This window comes from Scyliorhinus canicula, chromosome 7 (genome assembly GCF_902713615.1).
Source record: "Scyliorhinus canicula chromosome 7, sScyCan1.1, whole genome shotgun sequence".
NCBI lineage: Eukaryota > Metazoa > Chordata > Chondrichthyes > Carcharhiniformes > Scyliorhinidae > Scyliorhinus > Scyliorhinus canicula.
In genome coordinates, this window is record NC_052152.1 from 115,303,224 (window position 1) to 115,325,138 (window position 21,915).

At 45.3% G+C, this 21,915-nt stretch overlaps 1 protein-coding gene across 11 annotated transcripts in view; it reads right to left on the minus strand.

The window, feature by feature from the left end:
• Positions 1 to 17,539: 17,539 nt before the first annotated feature.
• pir (pirin) overlaps positions 17,540 to 21,915 on the minus strand; it is a 130,849-nt gene continuing 126,473 nt past the window's right edge. For all 11 annotated transcript variants that reach the window (XM_038802730.1, XM_038802736.1, XM_038802734.1 and 8 more), the window contains one exon: positions 17,540 to 18,091. In XM_038802730.1, coding sequence (XP_038658658.1) covers positions 17,967 to 18,091 — 125 coding nt within the window. In that variant the 3' untranslated portion in view covers positions 17,540 to 17,966. The remainder of the gene's footprint in view (positions 18,092 to 21,915) is intronic.

Sequence of the window (21,915 nt, forward strand, 5' to 3'; positions counted from 1 at the left end):
ATCACTCTAATACAGTGAGGATCCACACATCACTCTAATACAGTGAGGATCCACACATCACTCTAATACAGTGAGGATCCACACATCACTCTAATACAGTGAGGATCCACACATCACTCTAATACAGTGAGGATCCACACATCACTCTAATACAGTGAGGATCCACAAATCACTCTAATACAGTGAGGATCCACACATCACTCTAATACCATGAGGAACCACACATCACTCTCACACAGTGAGGATCCACACATCACTCTAATACAGTGAGGATCCACACATCACTCTAATAGTGAGGATCCACACATCACTCTAATACCGTGAGGAACCACACATCACTCTAATACAGTGAGGATCAACACATCACTCAAATACATTGAGGATCCACATCATTCTAATATAGTGAGGATCCACACATCACTCAAATACAGTGAGGATCCGCACATGACTCTAATTCAGTGAGCATCAACACATCTCTCAAGTACATCGAGGATCCAAATCACTCTAATACAGTGAGGATCCACACATCACTCTAATACAGTGAGGATCCACACATCACTCTAATACAGTGAGGATCCACACATCACTCTAATACAGTGAGGATCCACACATCACTCAAATAGTGAGGATCCACACATCACTCTAATACAGTGAGGATCCACACATCACTCTAATATAGTGAGGATCCACACATCACTCTAATACAGTGAGGATCCACACATCACTCTAATACAGTGAGGATCCACACATCACTCTAATACAGTAAGGATCCACACATCACTCTAATAGTGAGGAGCCACACATCACTCTAATACAGTGAGGATCCACACATCACTCTAATACAGTGAGGAACCACACATCACTCTAATACAGTGAGGATCCACACATCACTCTAATACAGTAAGGATCCACACATCACTCTAATAGTGAGGAGCCACACATCACTCTAATACAGTGAGGATCCACACATCACTCTAATACAGTGAGGATCCACACATCACTCTAATACCATGAGGAACCACACATCACTCTCATACAGTGAGGATCCACACATCACTCTAATACAGTGAGGATCCACACATCACTCTAATAGTGAGGATCCACACATCACTCTAATACCGTGAGGAACCACACATCTCTCTGATACAGTGAGGATCCACACATCCTTCTAATTCAGTGAGGATCAACACATCACTCAAATACATCGAGGATCCACATCATTCTAATATAGTGAGGATCCACACATCACTCAAATACAGTGAGGATCCGCACATGACTCTAATTCAGTGAGCATCAACACATCTCTCAAGTACATCGAGGATCCAAATCACTCTAATACAGTGAGGATCCACACATCTCTCTAATACAGTGTGGATCCACACATCACTCTAATACAGTGAGGATCCACACATCACTCTAATACAGTGAGGATCCACACATCACTCTAATACAGTGAGGATCCACACATCACTCTGATACAGTGAGGATCCACACATCACTCTAATACAGTGAGGATCCACACATCACTCTGATACCGTGAGGATCCACACATCACTCTAATACAGTGAGGATCCACACATCACTCTAATACAGTGAGGATCCACACATCACTCTAATATAGTGAGGATCCACACATCACTCTAATACAGTGAGGATCCACACATCACTCTAATACAGTGAGGATCCACACATCACTCTAATACAGTGAGGATCCACACATCACTCTAATATAGTGAGGATCCACACATCACTCTAATACAGTGAGGATCCAGACATCACTCTAATATAGTGAGGATCCACACATCACTCTAATACAGTGAGGATCCACGCATCACTCTCATACAGTGAGGATCCACACATCACTCTAATACAGTGAGGATCCACACATCACTCTAATACAGTGAGGATCCACACATCACTCTCATACAGTGAGGAACCACACATCACTCTAATATAGTGAGGAACCACACATCACTCTAATACAGTGAGGATCCACGCATCACTCTAATACAGTGAGGATCCACACATCACTCTAATATAGTGAGGATCCACACATCACTCTCATACAGTGAGGATCCACACATCACTCTCATACAGCGAGGATCCACACATCACTCTAATACAGTGAGGATCCACACATCACTCTAATACAGCGAGAATCCACACATCACTCTCATACAGTGAGGATCCACACATCACTCTAATACAGTGAGAATCGACACATCACTCTAATACAGTGAGGATCCACACATCACTCTCATACTGCGAGGATCCACACATCACTCTAATACAGTGAGGATCCACACTTCACTCTAATACAGCGAGGATCCACACATCACTCTAATACAGTGAGGATTCACACATCACTCGAATACAGCGAGAATCCACACATCACTCTAATACAGTGAGGATCAACACACCACTCTAATACAGCGAGGATCCACACATCACACTTATACAGTGAGGATCCATAGATCAATCTAATACAGTGAGGATCCACACATCACTCTAAAACAGCGGGGATCCACAGATCACTCTAATACAGTGAGGATCCACACATCACTCTAACACAGTGAGGATCCACAGATCAATCTAATACAGTGAGGATCTACACATCACTCAAATACAGTGAGGATCCACACATCACTCTAATACAGTGAGGATCCACACATCACTCTAATAGAGTTAGTATCCGCACCCAACTCTAATACAGCGAGGATACACACATCACTCTAATAGAGTGAGTATCCGCACTTCACTCTAACAGAGTGAGGATCCACACTTCACTCTAATAGAGTGAGGATCCACACATCACTCTAATAGAATTAGTATCCGCACTCCACTCTAATACAGCGAGGATACACACATCACTCTAATACAGTGAGTATCCGCACTTCACTCTAACAGAGTGAGGATCCACACATCACTCTAATACAATGAGGATACACATATCACTCTAATACAGTGAGGATCCACACATCACTCTAATACAGTGAGGATCCACACATCACTCTAATACAATGAGGATACACATATCACTCTAATACCGTGAGGATCCACACATCACTCTGATACAGTGAGGATCCACACATCACTCTAATACAGTGAGGATCCACACATCACTCTAATACAGTGAGGATCCACACATCACTCTAATACAGTGAGGATCCACACATCACTCTAATACAGTGAGGATCCACACATCACTCTAATACAGTGAGGAACCACACATCACTCTAATACAGTGAGGATCCACACATCACTCTAATACCGTGTGGATCTACACATCATTGTAATTCAGCGAGGATCCACACATCACTCTGATACAGTGAGGATCCACACATCACTCTAATACAGTGAGGATCCACACATCGCTCTAATACAGTGAGGATCCACACATCACTCTAATACAGTGAGGAACCACACATCACTCTCATACCGTGAGGAACCACACATCACTCTAATACAGTGAGGATCCACACATCACTCTAATACAGTGAGGATCCACACATCACTCTAATACAGTGAGGATCCACACATCACTCTAATACAGCGAGGATCCACACACCACTCTAATACAGTGAGGATCCACACATCACTCCTATACAGTGAGGATCCACACATTACTCTAATACAGTGAGGATCCACACATCACTCTAATACAGTGAGGATCCACACATCACTCTAATACAGTGAGGATCCACACATCACTCTCATACAGTGAGGATCCACGCATCACTCTAATACAGTGAGGATCCACACATCACTCTCATACAGTGAGGATACACATATCACTCTAATACAGCGAGGATCCACACTTCACTCTAATACAGTGAGGATCCACACATCACTCTAATACAGTGAGGATCCACACTTCACTCTAATACAGCGAGGATCCACACATCACTCTAATACAGTGAGGATCCACACATCACTCTAATACAGCGAGGATCCACACATCACTCTAATACAGTGAGGATCCACACATCACTCTAATACAGTGAGGATCCACACATCTCTCTAATACAGTGAGGATCCACACATCACTCTAATACAGTGAGGATCCACACATCACTCCAATACAGTGAGGATCCACACATCACTCTAATACAGTGAGGATCCACACATCACTCTAATACAGTGAGGATCCACACATCACTCTAATACAGTGAGGATCCACACATCACTCTAATACAGTGAGGATCCACACATCACTCTAATACAGCGAGGATCCACACATCACACTAACAGTGAGGATCCACACATCACTCTAATACAGCGAGGATCCACACATCACTCTCATACCGTGAGGAACCACACTATTGACTGCGGGGGACCAGGCCATCCAAATCTTCAATTCGTTCACTTTTGCTGACATTGAGGAATAGACCAAGTTCCAGACCATCTTAGCCAAATTCGGCAGTCACTGTAAAGTCAAAACGTACGAGAGCTTCGAGCATTATGTCTTCTAGCAGCGCCTTCAGGGTAAGGATGAATCTTTCCAGTCTTTTCTCACTCATCTTTGCATTCTAGCGCAACCCTGCAACTACGGTGACACCACTAACTCTCTCATCAGGGATCAGATTGTGTTTGGCGTCCACCTCAACACCCTGCGGGAGCAGCTCCTAAAATTAACAAATATGGCCCTGCCAGAAGCATCAAGACGTGCAAAGTCCATGAACAGGCGAAAAGCTGCAATTCCCCCCTTACGTCGGCAGAGCAGAACCAACTTGCCTCCCACGAGGTTGAGAGTGTACAGGCCATCGCCCGAATGCGGTGCCTGAGCATCGATGAAAGCGGCCACTTCACACGCTTTTCCAGGGGTCCCATGCATGCGCACCATGGTCGGTAGAACGAAACAGCCGAAGACCACACTGCGCAAGTGCGAGCGGCGGCTGACCGCTCTGTGCTTTTGCGACGACGCATTTAGTGTCACGACGTCGACGTGCCCAAACTGCGGCACCGCCCATTTAAAGTGGCAATGCCCTGCAAGAGCCTGGCGATGTCTCAACTGCAAGAATCCTGGCCATTATGCGGACTTGTGCAGGTCTGCACCTCCGATACGGGGCCAGCGATCCCAGTTCCAAAGCAGACGCGTTCAAAGTGTGCAGCAAGGGCTGCTGGATTTCGAACCTGATCCCGCCACAGATCCAGAGGACGACTGCCCGGAGTCCCCATATCGAGGGGGCATCATCACCATGCATGACAAGGCCTCCTCGCATTCAGCAACACACACACCCATCCTCAATGTGGATTCTGTAGATGAGTGGCATGCAACAGTACAAGTCAATCATTGTAGCATCCGGTTCAAGCTGGACACCGGTGCTTCAGCCAATCTATTCTCCCAAGCAGATCTTGCTCGTATCCAAAGGCAGCCAACAATTCTTCCACTGGCCTGCCAGCTGCTTGACTACAATGACAATGCCATCACTGCGTTAAGGTCCTGTCACCTGCATGTGTCTAACAAGGCCATCAAGGCCACTTTGCGGTTCGAGATCGTCAAGCCTGGCAAGGCTTCTCTGCTTGGTGCCCATGCATGCAAGCTATTCCATCTCGTCCAGCGTGTACATACCATGTCCTCTGCCAACACCACTCTTCAGGCTGACATTGATGAGCTACTATAGCAATACCCGGATGTGTTCAGTGGGATGGGCACGCTGCCCTACCGCTATAAAATTTTGCTCAGGCCTGATGCCACGCCTGTAATCCATGTTCCACGCCGGGTGCCGGCGCCTCTAAAGGACTGTCTAAAGGCACAGCTGCAGGAGCTCCAAGATCAGGGTTTAATATCCAAGGTTACAGAACCAACTGACTGGGTCAGCTCAATGGTCTGTGTCAAGAAGCCCGCTGGAGAACTGCGCATTTGTATCGATCCCAAGGATCTGAACCATAACATTATGCGGGAACACTACCCGATCCCGAAGCGAGAGGAACTGAAAAGTGAGATGGCACGTGCCAAATTCTTTACAAAGCTGGATGCATCGCGTGGCTTCTGGCAGATTCAACTGGACAAGTCGAGCAAGAAGCTGTGCACATTTAATACATCTTTTGAAAGGTACTGCTACAACCGCATGCGGTTTGGTATTGTTTCGGCGTCTGAAATCTTTCATCGAATAATGGAACAAATGCTAGAGGGCATTGAGGGTGTGCGGGTTTATGTTGATGATGTCATCACCTGGTCCACGACTCTAGTGGAACATATTTTTCGTCTGCAACAAGTCTTCAGATGTACACATGCCAACGGCCTGAAGTTAAACAAAACCAAATGTTCCTTTGGCATGTCGTTAATTCAATTTCTGGGTGATCAGATATCCCAGGAGGGTGTACAACCAGACTCGGACAAAGTCATGGCCATCAACACAATGAAGACCCCAGAAGACAAAAAGGCGGTACTCCGCTTCCTGGGTATGGTAAATTTCTTGAGGAAGTTCATTCCCAACCTCGCCTCAAATACCACGGCTCTCCGGCATCTGGTGAAGAAGTCCACCACTTTCCAGTGGCTACCCGCACGTCAAGCAGAGTGGCTTGAGTTGAAAGCGAAGCTAACCACTGCTCCTGTTCTAGTTTTTTTGACCCAGCGAGGGAGATTAAAATCTCCACAGACGCCAGCCAGGACAGCATTGGGGCGGTGCTCCTTCTGAAGGATGACACCTTGTCCTGGACTCCAGTGGCCTATGCGTCAAGGGCCATGACCCCCATTGAGCAACGATATGCTCAGATAGAGAAAGAATGCGTCAGGATGCCTTCTCTCTGGCATCCTGAAATTCCACGATTATGTCTATGGTCTCCCAACCTTTACAGTAGAGACGGACCACAGACCCCTAGTACACTTTATACACAAGGACTTAAATGACATGACGCCCAGGCTCCAGCGCATTCTCCTTCGACTCCGCAGGTATGATTTCGAACTGGTTTACACACCTGGAAAAGAGCTAATCATCGTGGATGCCCTGTCACGTGCCATCACCTCGTCATGTGAGCAGGTAGACTACATACACGACATTGAGGCACAAGTGCAACTGTTTGCCAGCACCGTCCCGACATCCGACGAACGAGTCATCATTCGAGACGAGACCGCCAAGGACCCTCTTCTGCAGCGGGTCATACATCACCTCACGAATGGCTGGCAGAAAGGGCAATGCCCCCAGTACTATAATGTAAATGATGACCTAACAGTTGTCGAGGGGATCCTCCTTAAATTAGATTGCATTGTCATTCCTCGCAGCCTCCAGAGCTTGGTACTCATGCAGATCCACGAGAGACACCTCGGTATTGAGAAGTGCAGGCGCAGGGCCCAGCAGGTTGTCTACTGGCCCAGCATCAATGATAATATATCAAACGTCATCCTCAATTGCGCAACCTGCCAGCGCTTCCAGCGCTCAGCCCAAAGAAACGCTCCAGCAGCACGATATTGTGACCTCTCCGTGGTCTTAAGGTAGGAGTTGACCTCTTTCACGCCAATGGGCGTGACTACGTCCTTACAATTGATTACTTCTCCAGTTACCTTGAGGTAGCGAAACTGTCTGACCTAACATCCAGGACTATCATAAAGGCCTGCAAGGAGGCCTTTGCCAGGCATGGTATCCCGCTCACGGTTATGAGCGACAACGGTCCCTGTTTTTATAGTCAAGAATGGTCAAACTTCGCAAGGCAATACCAGTTCCAGCACATCACCTCGAGCCCACATTACCCGCAATCTAATGGGAAGGTCGAAAAAGTGGTCCATGTCGTGAAGCAAATGCTCTGCAAGGCTGCGGACTCAGCTTCGGACTTTAATCTTGCTCTTCTGGCGTACAGGCCAACCCCTCTGTCCAGCGGCATGTCTCCGGCACAGCTCCTTATGAATCGTAACCTGCGGACGACTGTTTCGGCCATTCATGTACCTGACCTGGATCACCTTCCAGTGCTGCAAAAGATGCAGCAAATCAGAACCCGGCAAAAGCTGACATATGATGATCATGCTACTGATCTGCCCGTGCTCTATCCGAAGGACGCTGTTCGCATCAAGTTGCCTGGTGGAGGCTGGCCAGCTCCAGCTGTTGCTGTTCGACAGGCTGCTCCCAAGTCCTTTGTGGTTCGCATGTCTGATGGATCCATTATCAGGCGCAACAGAAGGGCACTACACAAACTTGCCTGCCCACCACCGGATCTCACATTCCCCGATTTTGTTATGCCTTATCCGGACACCTCGCTCCACCAGGCCACCAGTATGGCTGCGTGCCAGCCGGTCAAGACACCATCATCCCCACCTCCACCTCTCAGGTAGTCAACAAGAATCTGACGAGAGCCCCAATGACTGGACTTATAAATAATTCCTTTGTCTATATACTGTTATGTTTCTGCACGCTAGACACCTTATATGTACATACGCATTCATTCACCAATTGCTGTAAATAGTTACTTCTGTAAATATGTCATATATGCTATAAGCAACCGACAAATTGTTTTTGAAAAAGGGGATGTCATACTATGCACCCATGCTCATCATGAGGTTAAAGCAGGCAGTGCAGACACCCAGTTGAGCCAATCAATATACAGAACAGAACACAACCAATCACCAGACAGAACACTAGAGGGGGGCTTCCAACTATAAAACACACGAGGCATCAGCACTCTGCCTCTTTCCACTGGTGACAACTGTAGTAACAGTCAGGGTGCACAAATCATTCAACACCTTCTACACGTGGATCAGAGCTAGCCTAGTCTAGACAGTTAGAGTTAGTTTACTTAGAGTAGTAGAGAGTAAACCCACAGGCAGCTGTGTGCTTCATTACTGAAGTTCAATAAATCTTATTGAACCAACGCCTACGTTTGGTGTATGCTTTATCGTTTATCTGCATCGTGTTGCAGTCCATGTTACCTCAGGGTGAATGACATGACAATGACTAGAAGACAAAGATCCAAGTGGCAAAGAATAAGAGGCGTCCTGGGGAAACATTCTTATACACAGTGAGATGTTACAATGGGGAATGTGCTGGTCTGAAAGGGTGTTGAAACCTGGATGACTAATCCAGTGACTTTACCACCACAACATCATCTCCCCTCAGAAAAGCTGGTATTACAATCCCGGCTGATGTTACTGCTGAACTGGACGGTTCCAGGATGAAACCCTCGCTGAGTAAACCGTAACTTTTATCTTTTTTTATAAAGGTGGAAGAAGAGTCACTGGTCAAAAGTATAAAACATTTGGGCGGCACGGTGGCACAGTGATTAGCATTGCTGCCTACGGCGCTGAGGACCCGGGTTCGAATCCCGGCCCTGGGTCACTGTCTGTGAGGAGTTTGCACATTCTCCCCGTGTCTGCGTGGGTTTCACCCCCACAACCCAAAGATGTGCAGGTTAGGTGGATTGGCCACGTTAAATTGCCCCTTAATTGGAAAAAATGAATTGGATATTCTAAATTTAAAAAAAAAAGTATAAAACATTTATTAAATGTGTAAAAGATTGACTATAACACAATACTCCTTCACCCCACTTATATATTTAAAAAAATATTTAAAGTGTCCAATTCTTTTTTCGTCAATTAAATGGCAATTTAGCTTGGCCAATCCACCTGCCCTGCACATCTTTTTGGGTTCTGCGGGTGAGACCCACGCAGGAACAGGGAGAATGTGCAAACTCCCACGGGCAGTGACTCAGGCAAGGATCAAACCCAGGTCCTCGGCGCCGTGAAGCGGCAATGCTAACCACTGCACCACCGTGCTGCCCAGCCCCACTTATATTTTACAGATTTTAAAGGATAACACAAGTTACAAAATATATCTTATATTATAATGTTCTCAGTCAGTACACAGTCCCTGTAAATCAACCGACCAACTGTGGTTAGACACCCCATACTCTGAAACTATGTTACAGATTCCACTCAATGCAACTTCTGTGAATTTCTCATCAAATTCCCCCAGATGATTACCACACTGTGAGTCAACAGGGCTCACTGGAACGCTGGCTCCCACCCAAGTGTTTCCAAACTTCACTCTCGAAAAAACATGCCTTGGATTCTTCTCCCAAACAAAGCTTTATCTCAGATGTTTTTACCAAGAATCCACTTCCAGATTGCAATCTCTCCTTTCAGCATTCCTTGGATTGCCATGTACATTCAAGCTTACACAGAACCTCTCAGGTACCCAGCCATCCAAACAGAATACTACTGCTTCACAGGCAGCACTAAGGTCACCAACCTTAGGATTACTTCAGATATCTGACTCCTCGTTAGCCAACTTACTTATTCTGCATCTTTCAGCTCTGTCTTTAACTGAGAGCCTCTCTCTTCCACTTTTTTCAGTGAGCAGCACCTTGTTTAGTTGCCAGTACCTTTGTTCCTTTGACTTCAATCTTGCTGCGGCTTCTCTTTTATTCCCTGGTTTCTGGAACTACGTATTCTTTAACTTCTGGGACTTGTTTTCTTGCCTTTACTCCATTGTCCTGCTCTTGTGGCAGTTACTGTGAGAGCTGCCCCCCCCCCCGAAGCCACTAAGTTTAAATTGCTACTGGGTCAAGATTGACACTAAACTCAAAAATTATTTCTAAGTGGCTCCTGGTTGCTAAGCAACATCCTAGTCTTGTTTTAACACTTGTCTACTTCCACATAGTAAACCCTCTAATCACAAATGTAGGCACAGTTTGCGACAAAACTAAATCCAAACAACATTTTTCTAACATGAATCTAACTAAAATTTCAACCCTTTCTTGCACAGAAACACAAAATTAAACTCACTTCAAGCTTTACCTTATTTCTAATGTTCAAAAATATAAATATTGATTACTTACTACCTCAGTTTTCTGACATTGGGCCTCTTTAAGAGCAGGAAAAATTAAGAGGATATTTAATAGTGCTGTTTGTAATTTTGTGGGATTTTGATCAAGTTAACAGTGAGAAACAATTTCCAGCGGCAGAATAGTCAAGAACCAGAGGTACAGATTTGAGATATTTGTTAAAGGGCCCTGGAATGGTGGGGCGATGAAGATAATTTTTTTTTACACAGTGAGTTCTTAAGATCTGGACTACATTGCCTAATAGGACGGCGGAGGCAGATTCAATAGTAACTTTAAACAGGGTATTTGATAAATATTTGAAAGTGGAATATTTGCGGAGCTGTGAGGAAAAGAATCAAGGGGTGGGACTGGAAAGTTCTTCAAAGAGTTGGCACAAGTATGATGGACTGAATATCCTCTTTCTGAGCTGGAACATCCTATGATTATTTTGTTATCATATGTTTCCAACTCAGCGTAATATCAAAAGGAGCCTGAGAGTAGGTTACCCAACTAATTCCTTAGCATAGGTGACAAATATCTTGCAGACCAATGGGCAGAAACGTTTTATTATTTGGTAGGGTGGCACAGAGGAGGTTCACATGATTGATTCCAGAGATGAGGGCTTTATCTCATAAAGAAAGATTGAGCAATTTAGCTGATACTCCTGAGAGTTTAGAAGAATGAGAGGAGATCTTATTGAGGTACATAAGATAATAAAACATATTGACAAAGTAGACGTAGGGTGGATGCTTCCTCTTGTGGGGCAACCTAGAACGAGAGGTCATAGCTTTAAGATAAGGAGTAGCAGATTTAAATAGAGATGAGGAGAAATTATTTCTCTCCAAAGGTCATGAATCTGTGCAATTTATTACCTCAGAGTGCGGTGGATGACGACGATATTGAGTAAATTTGTGGAGATAAACAGATTTTAAATTAGTAATGGGTTGAAGGGTTATGGAGAACGGGTAGTAAAGTGGAGTTGAGGACGTGAGGAGATCAGCCATGATCGTATTGAATGGCGGAGTGAGTTTGAGGGGCTGAATTGCCTACTCCTGCTCCTAGTTCTTATGTTCTTATGTTCTTTGGGCACAAGGCAATACAGAACAAAGGTATCATTTCTAATTTTGCTCACTTCATGCGACAGCCCTATCAGTCGCTCTCATTCCCTGGAGCAAAGAAGATGTAGGTCAGTGTTATATTACTTGGAGTAATATTTGTTACTCATTTGTTTAGCTGAGTTTTACTTAACTTTGATGATGATGAATTCTCGAAGTCGTCCAGTGATAACAAATAATTTATTGAGTAACTAATCACTAACTTGTGAGTTCGATTCTTCAATATTCTTCTTGGTTGTCAAACTAAACAAGATAGAATTAGATTAACTATGAATAATATACTTTGCACTCTGAGCTAACTATACACTTCTGTTCTCTAGCCACAACACACCCGAAGAGAGCGGGAAAACAGATGGAATTGCATGTAGATCATAATACTGACGTTGTTGCGTTGTTGTTTGATCTTACTCAGTACACACGATTGATCTGGATTGCTGATTTGTAGTGTGAGTAACGTTGCTCTCACATCACCATTGAGCAGCATTTGAGCCAGAGACAGCCCTGAGCTTAATGATGAGGCTCCATATGAAAGCAAAGCCAAATAAATGTCAGATTGCGAATCATTCACCTTGCTTATTAGTTGCTTTACAATGTGCACACCCTTTTCCACACTGCCATTTGACTGAGGAAAGTGTGGACTCAAGGTGATATGGTTAAAATTGTATTGTTTGGAGAATTCTGTCCACTCCCTCCTCCCAAGGACCATTATCGGACATAACCGTTTGTGGACTCCCATAACTTGAAAAGGTCTCCCTACAAGCCTTAATTACTGATGAGGAAGTGAGATCCGGTAGTTTCATCACTTCAGGAAAATTGTAGTAGAAGTCTATGATGAGAACATGGGGTTGGATTCTCCCAAAATGGGGCTATGTCCTCACACCAGCGTAAAAATGCAGGTGTTGCACTCCTGAGTTTCCAGAAACAAATACCAGGTGATTTACTTATGTTCAGGGGGCTAGCAGGGACCCAAAGTGCTTCAGACAGATTCGGCTGCAGATACAGGTCCTGCACGTCCGGTTCCGGTTCTGTGCATGAGCATGGTGGCGGCCTCCTGAATTTGATTGGGAAATTATTTGCTTGCACTGTCAATATCCATCCAGAAAAATCCACATGGAGGCCCCACTCTGCCGACTTTAAGATCCAACCCCAGGAGCGCCCAGGGAGGGAACAGACCATGGGACCCAGCCCAATCTGCCCCAGGAAGCTCCTGCCCACGACCCAGGACCCCAGAAACAACGGAGACCGCGCGCAAGGACCCGAACACGCTGCAAGGTATTCTCGCGCCCGCAGAATGCCGGGACCCATCCGGATCACAAACTCACCCCCCCCAGCAACCCCGCTACCTCAACCAACGCCCGGGACCCTGCCAGACGTGACCCCGGAAATGTAAACAGCGCCCTGGACCTCGCTAGCGCCCTGGACCCCGCCAGACGCAACCACCTACCTTCCAAAAGGGCTGACGTCTCTCATCGGATCCCAGGATCATCCAGCAGCAGCCGCCGACTGAGAAAGCGAGGGAAACGCAGCGGTCTGCAGGTTAGACTGAAGCAACGCGGTTTCGAGACCCCTCTCCCCAGCATACTCCTGGCAAACGTCCAAGCAATTGAAAACAAGCTGGATGAACTTAACGGCAGACTTACCTCTCAGAGGGAAGTAAGAGACTGCTGTGTGCTCTGTTTCACAGAGACATGGCTCAGCCCCACCTCACCGGACTGTGCCATACAACCTGAAGGCTTCTGAATTCACCGGGCGGACCGCACGGCATCTTCAGGCAAAACGAAGGGTGGAGGGGATTGCCTCCTCATCAACTCGTCCTGGTGCTTGGATGTGGTGACCCTGGCGACCTACTGCTCCCCAGACCTGGAATACTTGACCGTAAAGTGCCGCCCATACTATCTTTCACGTGAGTTCACTTCAGCCATTATCACAGCGGTCTACATCCCACCCCAGGCAGAAGTGAGGAAGGCGCTGGATGAACTGTACACAGTCATAAACAACTATGAAACAGAACACCTGGAGGCCTTGTTTATTGTGGCCGGAGACTTCAACAAAGCCAACCTCAAGAGTGTACTGCCAAAATTCCACCAGCGCATCTCCTGTCCCACCAGGGGCGACAACACTCTTGACCACTGCTACTCAAAAATCAAGGGCACCTACCGTTCCATCCCCCGACCGCACTTTGGGAAATCAGACCATAAGACTGTGCTCCTTCTCCCGGCTTACAAGCAGAAACTCAAGCGGGAGAATCCAGCTAAGAAGGTTGTGCAGTGCTGGTCCGAGGAGACAGAAGAGCTCTTACGTGACTGCTTAGAGACAGTGGATTGGTCCATATTTAAGAACTCAGCGACTAACTTAAATGAGTATGCCACCACCGTCACAGACTTCATCAGCAAATGTGTGGACGACTGCGTGCCAAAGAAAGCAGAACGTGCGTTCCCCAACCGGAAACCATGGCTCAACCGCGAGATTGACTCCCTACTGAAGGACAGATCTGAGGCGTTCAAGGCAGACGACCCTGTCCTATACAAGAAATCCAGGTACGACCTCTGCAAAGCCATCCGAGATGCCAAGAGAGAATATCAAACTAAGCTAGAGTCACAGACTCTCGGCGGTTGTGGCAAGGTCTAAACAACATAACGGGCTACAAAGTGAAGCTGAGCAGTATCTCTGGCAGCAGCGCACCCCTCCCCGATGAACTTAATGCATTCAATGCTCGGTTTGAGCAGGTAACCAACAATCCGCTGTCGAGTGCCCCAGCAACACATAATTCACCCATACCCACCATCACAGTTTCCGAAGTCAGATTGGCCTTCCGGAAAGTGAACCCACGGAAGGCGATGGGCCCGGACGGGATCCCTGGTCGTGCACTCAGAGCCTGCGCATACCAGCTGGCAGAGGTATTCACAGACATCTTTAACCTATCCCTACTCCACTCCGAGGTCCCCACCTGCTTCAAGAAGACCACCATCATACCGGTACCAAAGAAGAACCAGGCAACGTGCCTCAATGACTACCGCCCGGTAGCCCTGATGTCAGTTGTAATGAAGTGCTTCGAGAGGCTGATCATGAAGCGCATCACCTCCATACTCCCGGAATGCATTGACTGACTTCAATTCGCATACCGTCGCAACCGGTCCACATCAGACACCATTTCCCTGGCCCTACACTCATCCCTAGAGCATCTCGAAAACAAGGACTCCTACATCAGACTCCTATTTATTGACTACAGCTCCGCCTTCAACACCATAATCCCAGCCAAGCTCATATCAAAGCTCCAAAACCTAGGACCAGGCTCTCCACTCTGCAACTGGATCCTTGACTTTCTGACCAACAGTCCACAATCAGTAAGAATGAACACCAACACCTCCTCCACAATAGTCCTCAATACTAGTGCCCCGCAAGGCTGCGTACTTAGCCCCCTACTCTACTCTCTGTACACACACGACTGCGTGGCAAAACTTGGTTCCAACTCCATCTACAAGTTTGCTGACGATACGACCATAGTGGGCCGGATCTCGAATAACGACGAGTCCGAATACAGGAGGGAGATAGAGAACCTAGTGGAGTGGTGTAATGACAACAATCTCTCCCTCAATGCCAGCAAAACTAAAGAGCTGGTCATCAACTACAGGAAGCAAAGTACTATACACACCCCTGTCAGCATCAACGGAGCCGAGGTGGAGATGGTGAGCAGTTTCAAATTCCTAGGGATGCACATCACCAAAAATCTATCCTGGTCCACTCACGTCGACGCTATCACCAAGAAAGCACAACAGCGCCTATACTTCCTCAGGAAACTAAGGAAATTCGGCATGTCCACATTAACCCTTACCAACTTTTACAGATGCACTATAGAAAGCATCCTATCGGGCTGCATCACAGCCTGGTATGGCAACTGCTCGGCCCAGGACCGCAAGGAACTTCAGAGAGTCGTGACTACTGCCCAGTCCATCACACGAACCTGCCTCCCATCCATGGATTCCATCTACACCTCCCGCTGCCGGAGTAAAGCGGGCAGCATAATCAAGGATCCCTCCCACCCGGCTTACTCACTTTTCCAACTTCTTCCATCGGGCAGGAGATTCAGAAGTCTGAGAACACGCATGAACAGACTCAAAAACAGCTTCTTCCCCACTGTCACCAGACTCCTAAATGACCCTCTTATTGACTGACCTCATTAACACTACACCCTGTATGCTTCAACCAATGCCAATGCTTATGTAGTTACATTGCATATCTTGTGTTGCCCTATTATGTATTCTCATGTATTTTCTTGAATTTTGTTTAATTCCCTTTTCTTCCATGTAATGAATGATCTGTTGAGCTGCTTGCAGAAAAATACTTTTCACTGTACCTTGGTACACGTGACAATAAACAAATCCAATCCAATCCAATCCATTCACTGTTGGAGTCAACATAATTTATTTGTTGAGGAGCCTTGGTCTTTGCTTGAGGTTCCTGTATTATGTCTATGATTCCTACAACAAAAGTGTTTTCCAAGGAAAAATAATCCTCTTTGTCTGAAAAATCTTTCTTGGATTTGTGAATTTCCATTTTATCAATGCAGCAAACATTGATATGTTGTTTTAGTTTTTGAGGCTGATATGTCGCTGTGATTTGCATTGGGAAGCAAAGTGATTAAGCTTGGAGCACTTTAAACATCTTTTCCTTGTGTGGGGCATTTCCCCTCTAAGTGGGCGTTACCACAGCAGTGGCACATCATGATGTCGGCTCTCTGACACATTATGCATGGTCGCGCATGCGCAGACTTCTTCTCTTGAGCCCCGCATCTTTGTGCGAACTGCGCATGTCCCAAGCTGGAGTGCGCACGTGCAAGATATCTGCAATCCAGAACATGCTTCTTTGCTGCCTGCGACACCATTTTTACACTCTCAACCTCGTGGTGGACTTTCGTGCCCTTTTTCCGGTGATAAAACTCCAAATATTGATTTTTGCATTGCTCATGCGAAATCCATTTTTCGATCGCAATTTTGAGCGTTAGATCGTTTTGTCTCAATAATGCTTCTCTCAAGCTTTCATCCTTAAGCCCGTAAACCATTTGATCCCTTATTAAAGAATCATGCAAATCAGCAAAATTAGAAGTTTGTGCTCGCAGTTTTAATTCGGTGACAAAGTTTGTGATCAGTTTGCCGTTTTTCTGTAACCGCGTGTGAAACCTGAAATGCTCCAGTATTTCATTAGTCTGCATCTTGTAGTGGTCGTCAAACTTCACGATTATCACACTAAATTTGTTTTTGTCCTCTCCTTCAGAGAATATAAAGGAATTATATATCTCTATCGCTTGCTGACCTGCCATTGACAGGAGCAGTGCTATTCTTCTGACTTCAGAGGCTGTATTTAAATCATGTGCTTCCAAATAAAGTTGGAACTGCTGCTTAAAGAGTTTCCAGTTTGAATTTAAATTACCGGTAGTTTTCAGCTGCCGTGGAGCTTGAACATGGTCCGTCGAGTCGATTGGTTGTCGAGGATCCAATTGCTGCAAAGTCTTCCACAGTTGAATAGTCAGTATTGGAATTTTCTCTTTTCTTGCCTAACCTTACTGTAATCTTTCTTAAAGCTAGTTTCCTGTTATATTACTTGTGTAATATTTGTTACTCATTTGTTTATGCCGAGATTTACTTAACTTTGATGATGATGAATACTACAAGTCGTTTAGTGATAACAAATAATTTATTGAGTAATTAATCAATTAACTTGTGAATTTGATTCTTCAATACTTTTACTAGTTGTCAACTTAAACAAGATAGAATTAGATTAACTATGATTAATATACTTTACACTCTGAGCTAACTATACATTTTTATTCTCTAGCCACAACACACCCTGAGAGTGGGAAAACGGATTGAGCCTGTATTTATACTCCCTGTTAGTGTTGCCCTCTAGTGATCTTCCGACTGTACTGACTACAGATTAACCCTTCATGTATATACATATACAGAGATCACTACAGTCAGCAGCCCAGTTGTAGATAATTAAAACAAGGTGTTAAATAGAAGTATAATCGGATTCAGATATGGGCTTTAATATAAATGTGTTCTTCATCAACCAATAAACATCTATTTCTTTTTTGTTCTGATTTTATATCTTTTTCGAAGACACAGCTTTTGACTTCCAGCCTTTTGCTTTTTCAAATCCATTTTTGCCAGTTCTATAGTCTTCTAAAGCTTCAGCAATTTCCTCTTGAGAATTCATCACAAATGGACCTGGGCACAAAAAAGGAAATGCTTTAAATGGACTTTATCAATTCTTTAGTTAATATGAAATGTTAAAACAAATCTCTTATTGCTGCAAAAGACATGTTGTTGAAGTTGATTGTCTTGCACTCATTAGGACAGTTTGCAATGCCAACAGTAAAGGGAACAACAATTTACACTGCATGAGAAGAGAGTGTTGATTGGCTGGTCAGTGGGTTTTGATTGGTTGGGACATTGCCAAGGAGTAACCATCAGATAACAATAAGCTGCCAAGTTTTTGTTCAAATTCAAACCAGGCAGGTGGACTCTGATTGGTCAAGTCAATGCCGTGGGGAATGGACCAGGGAATGGCTGTCCTCAAAACATTTGTTTAGTTGAAAAAGGCACAATGCGTGGACCTGTTCCTTCTGTCTGCAAAGAACAGGGCCCTGTGTGAATGTTGAAATGAAATGAAATGAAGTGAAAATTGCTTATTGTCACAAGTAGGCTTCAAATGAAGTTACTGTGAAAAGCTCCTAGTCGCCACATTCTGGCACCTGTTCGGGGAGGCTGGTACGGGAATTGAACCGTGCTGCTGATCTAGCTTGGTCTGCTTTCAAAGCCAGCAATTTAGCCCTGTGCTAAACCAGCCCCAGAACCACATTGTAACTCTAGCATAAGTGATCCGCGAGCAAGCCCGACTGATAATCTTACATTGATTGTCAGCATAATTTTTAGCACAATCAGGATTGTTAACAAGTGTTGTCAAGTTGCGGCACCATATCTAATGTTGAACACTAGTTTTGACTTTTGCACGCATGGGCTGGTTGGGTACGGTTTTTACTCTGTTGCAAACAACCAAGGGACATGCTGTTTGATACGATCTGCTACTCACTGGGATGTACGGCCTAAATACCTGGCATCACATTGGCATTGAAATTCATATACCACATTGCTCATTTGTGTGAACCGCAGAATGATTCTTTTGGTTTGACGGTAGCATCCTATTAGTGGGGAATACCACTCGTGTTGCTAATGTATAGTGGCAACATGAAACAACTAGCTTCACCTGTTGCTCAACATTTTGAGTTACTTTAACATTCTGAGGTAGACTGGGGAATTTTCAAGACTAAAAGTGACGGCCTTCGATCCCTTTATGAATTTGTGTGATATATTGTGAGCAATGATCTAATCAGGGTAGCATCAGGCTTGCACAGTGAGCAAATGGCTCGGGCCAGATTTGCAAGATTGTCGATAAGGTCAATCCTGTAGCGTGTGGAACTGTAGGTATCCCAATGCATGCATTGACCAGTGAAGGTGGGCTTGTGGTAGGCAAAACCCATTGGCATATTTCTCAACTAGTACATCAAGGAAATAAAGCTCATTCAGCTGCTCCATTTCAAAAGAGAATTTGAGCACAGGATGAAGCCCATTAAGGAGTGTAAGGAAATTCTTACATGCAACTGCGGATTCAAATAGAGCAAACGTATCATCTACGCATTGGAAACATATAAGAGGTAATAGGTTGGGTTTCATTCCATCAAAGGATTGGACGAAGATCATGACCTTTGGTCCTGAAAAATAGACTGTACCAACCAACCCATGCTTGCAAAAGTTTAAACGTATGGCGAGATCTTCTGGCTGTTCACATCAGCGGGATCTTCTGGTCCCGCCGATGGCGCACCCCCACCATGGGTTTCCCGGCAGTGTGGGGGCGGATACAATGGGAAATCCCGTTGACAATGGCAGGACCACAGGATCCCACTGCCGGTCAATGGTGGGCTACCTCACACTGCTGTGAAACATGCCACGGGAGAGGTCAGAGAATCTCACCCATAATGTCCAATATTAGATGTGATATCACAGATGGATAACAGTTGTTAAACAATCCTGATTGTGCTCGGTATTACACTAACAACCAATTTAAGATTATCAGTCAGGCTCACAGTGTGGCTTACATATGCTATAGGCTACACATATATAGAGCGGCATGGTAGCGCAGTGGTTAGCACTGTTGCTTCACAGCACCAGGAACCCAGGTTCGATTCCTGGTTTGGGTCACTGTGCAGAGTCGACACGTTCTTCCCGTGTGTGCGTGGGTTTCCTCCGGGTACATCGGTTTCTTTCTACAAGTCCCAAAAGACATGCTTGTTAGGTGAATTGGACATTCTGAATTCTTGCTCATTGTACCCAAACAGGCGCCAGAGTGTGGTGACCAGGGGCTTTTCACAGTAACTTCATTGTAGTGTTAATGTAAGCCTACTTGTGACACTAATAAAGATTAATATTATATATTCATACACAGGACCCTGTCCTATGCAGACAGAAGGAGCATGTCCACACATTGTGGCTTTATCAATTGGACAAAAGCTTGAGGGAAAGCCATTCCCTGGTACATTCCTCATGGAAATGCCTTGACCAATCGGAGTCGACCTGCCTGGTTTAAATTTAAACAAAAGCCTGGCAGTTAACTATTCTCTGGTGCATTCTCCATGGTAATGGCTTTGGTCAGTCAGGGTCCAATTGCCAACCAATCAGCACTCTTTTCTCAAGGAGAGTAAAGTGTGGTTCCCTTTACCATTGATATTCTTGCAAACTGCCCTGATGAGTGCAAGATGAAAAGCTTCGAAGCATGTCTTAGCTATACTCAAATTCTGTATACCAAATCTGTTTTTATTTCTAAACTTGGCTCATGACGGTTTCTTAACCAGTGCCCCCTTCAATTTAAAGAAACACAGAAAATGTAGATAAATCCAGGTGCTGAGAAAGGAATGATTACTGAACAATACTATGTTTATATTTTCTATCTAAAACCTATTGTGATATAAATCCTTTTGGAATGACTGCATGTTTGTTCAGTTTGTCCTGTTTGATTTTTTTGTGCTGTGATTTGTTTTAAATTGCCTTTCTCTCGGCACAGAGCAAAGCACATGTGACACAATAATTCTTCTGTAAATTTCTTTTTAAATTAATTTTTACCTGATGTCAGCTTTGCTGGCTGGGCCAGCAGTTGTTGCCCATCCCTAACTGCCCATGAGAAGGTGTTGGTTAGCTGCCTTCTTGAACCGGTACACCCACAGTGCCGATTGGGAGGGTGTTACAGGATTCTGACCCAGCGACGGTGAAGGAACGGACAATATATTTCCAAGCCAGTGTGACTTGGAGGCGAATTTCCAAGTGGTGGGGTTCCCATGTATCTGCTGCCCTTGTTCTTCCAGATTCCAGTGGTTGTGGGTTTGGAAGAAGCTACCTAAGGAGCCTTGGTGAGTTCCTGCAGTGCATCTTGTAGATGGTACACACAACTGCCACTGTGCATCAGTGGTGGAGGGAGTGAATGTTTGTGGATGGGGGAGTGATCAAGCGAGCTGCTTTATCATGGATGGTGTCGAGCTTCTTGAGTGTTGCTGGAGCTGCACTCATCCAGGCAAGTGGGAGTATCGCATCACACTCCTGACTTGTGCCTTATAAATGGTGGACAGGCTTTGGGGAGTCAGGAGGTTAGTTACTCGCTGCAGGATTCCTAACCTCTGACCTGCTTGTGTAGCCACATGCCAAAACCAGTTCAGTTTCTGATCAACGCCCAGAATGTTGATAGTGGGGGATTCAGCGATGGTAACACCATTGAATGTCAAGGGCTGATGGTTAGATCCTCTCTTGTAAGAGATGGTTATTGGCTGACACTGGCAAATGTAACTTGCCACTTGTCAGCCGAAATCTGGATATTGTCCAGGTTTTGCTGCATTTGGACATCTGCTTCATTATCTGAGGAGTTGCGAATGGTGCTGAACATTGTGCAGTCATCAGCGAATGTCCCCACATCTGACCTTATGTTGGAAGGAAGGCCATTGATGAAG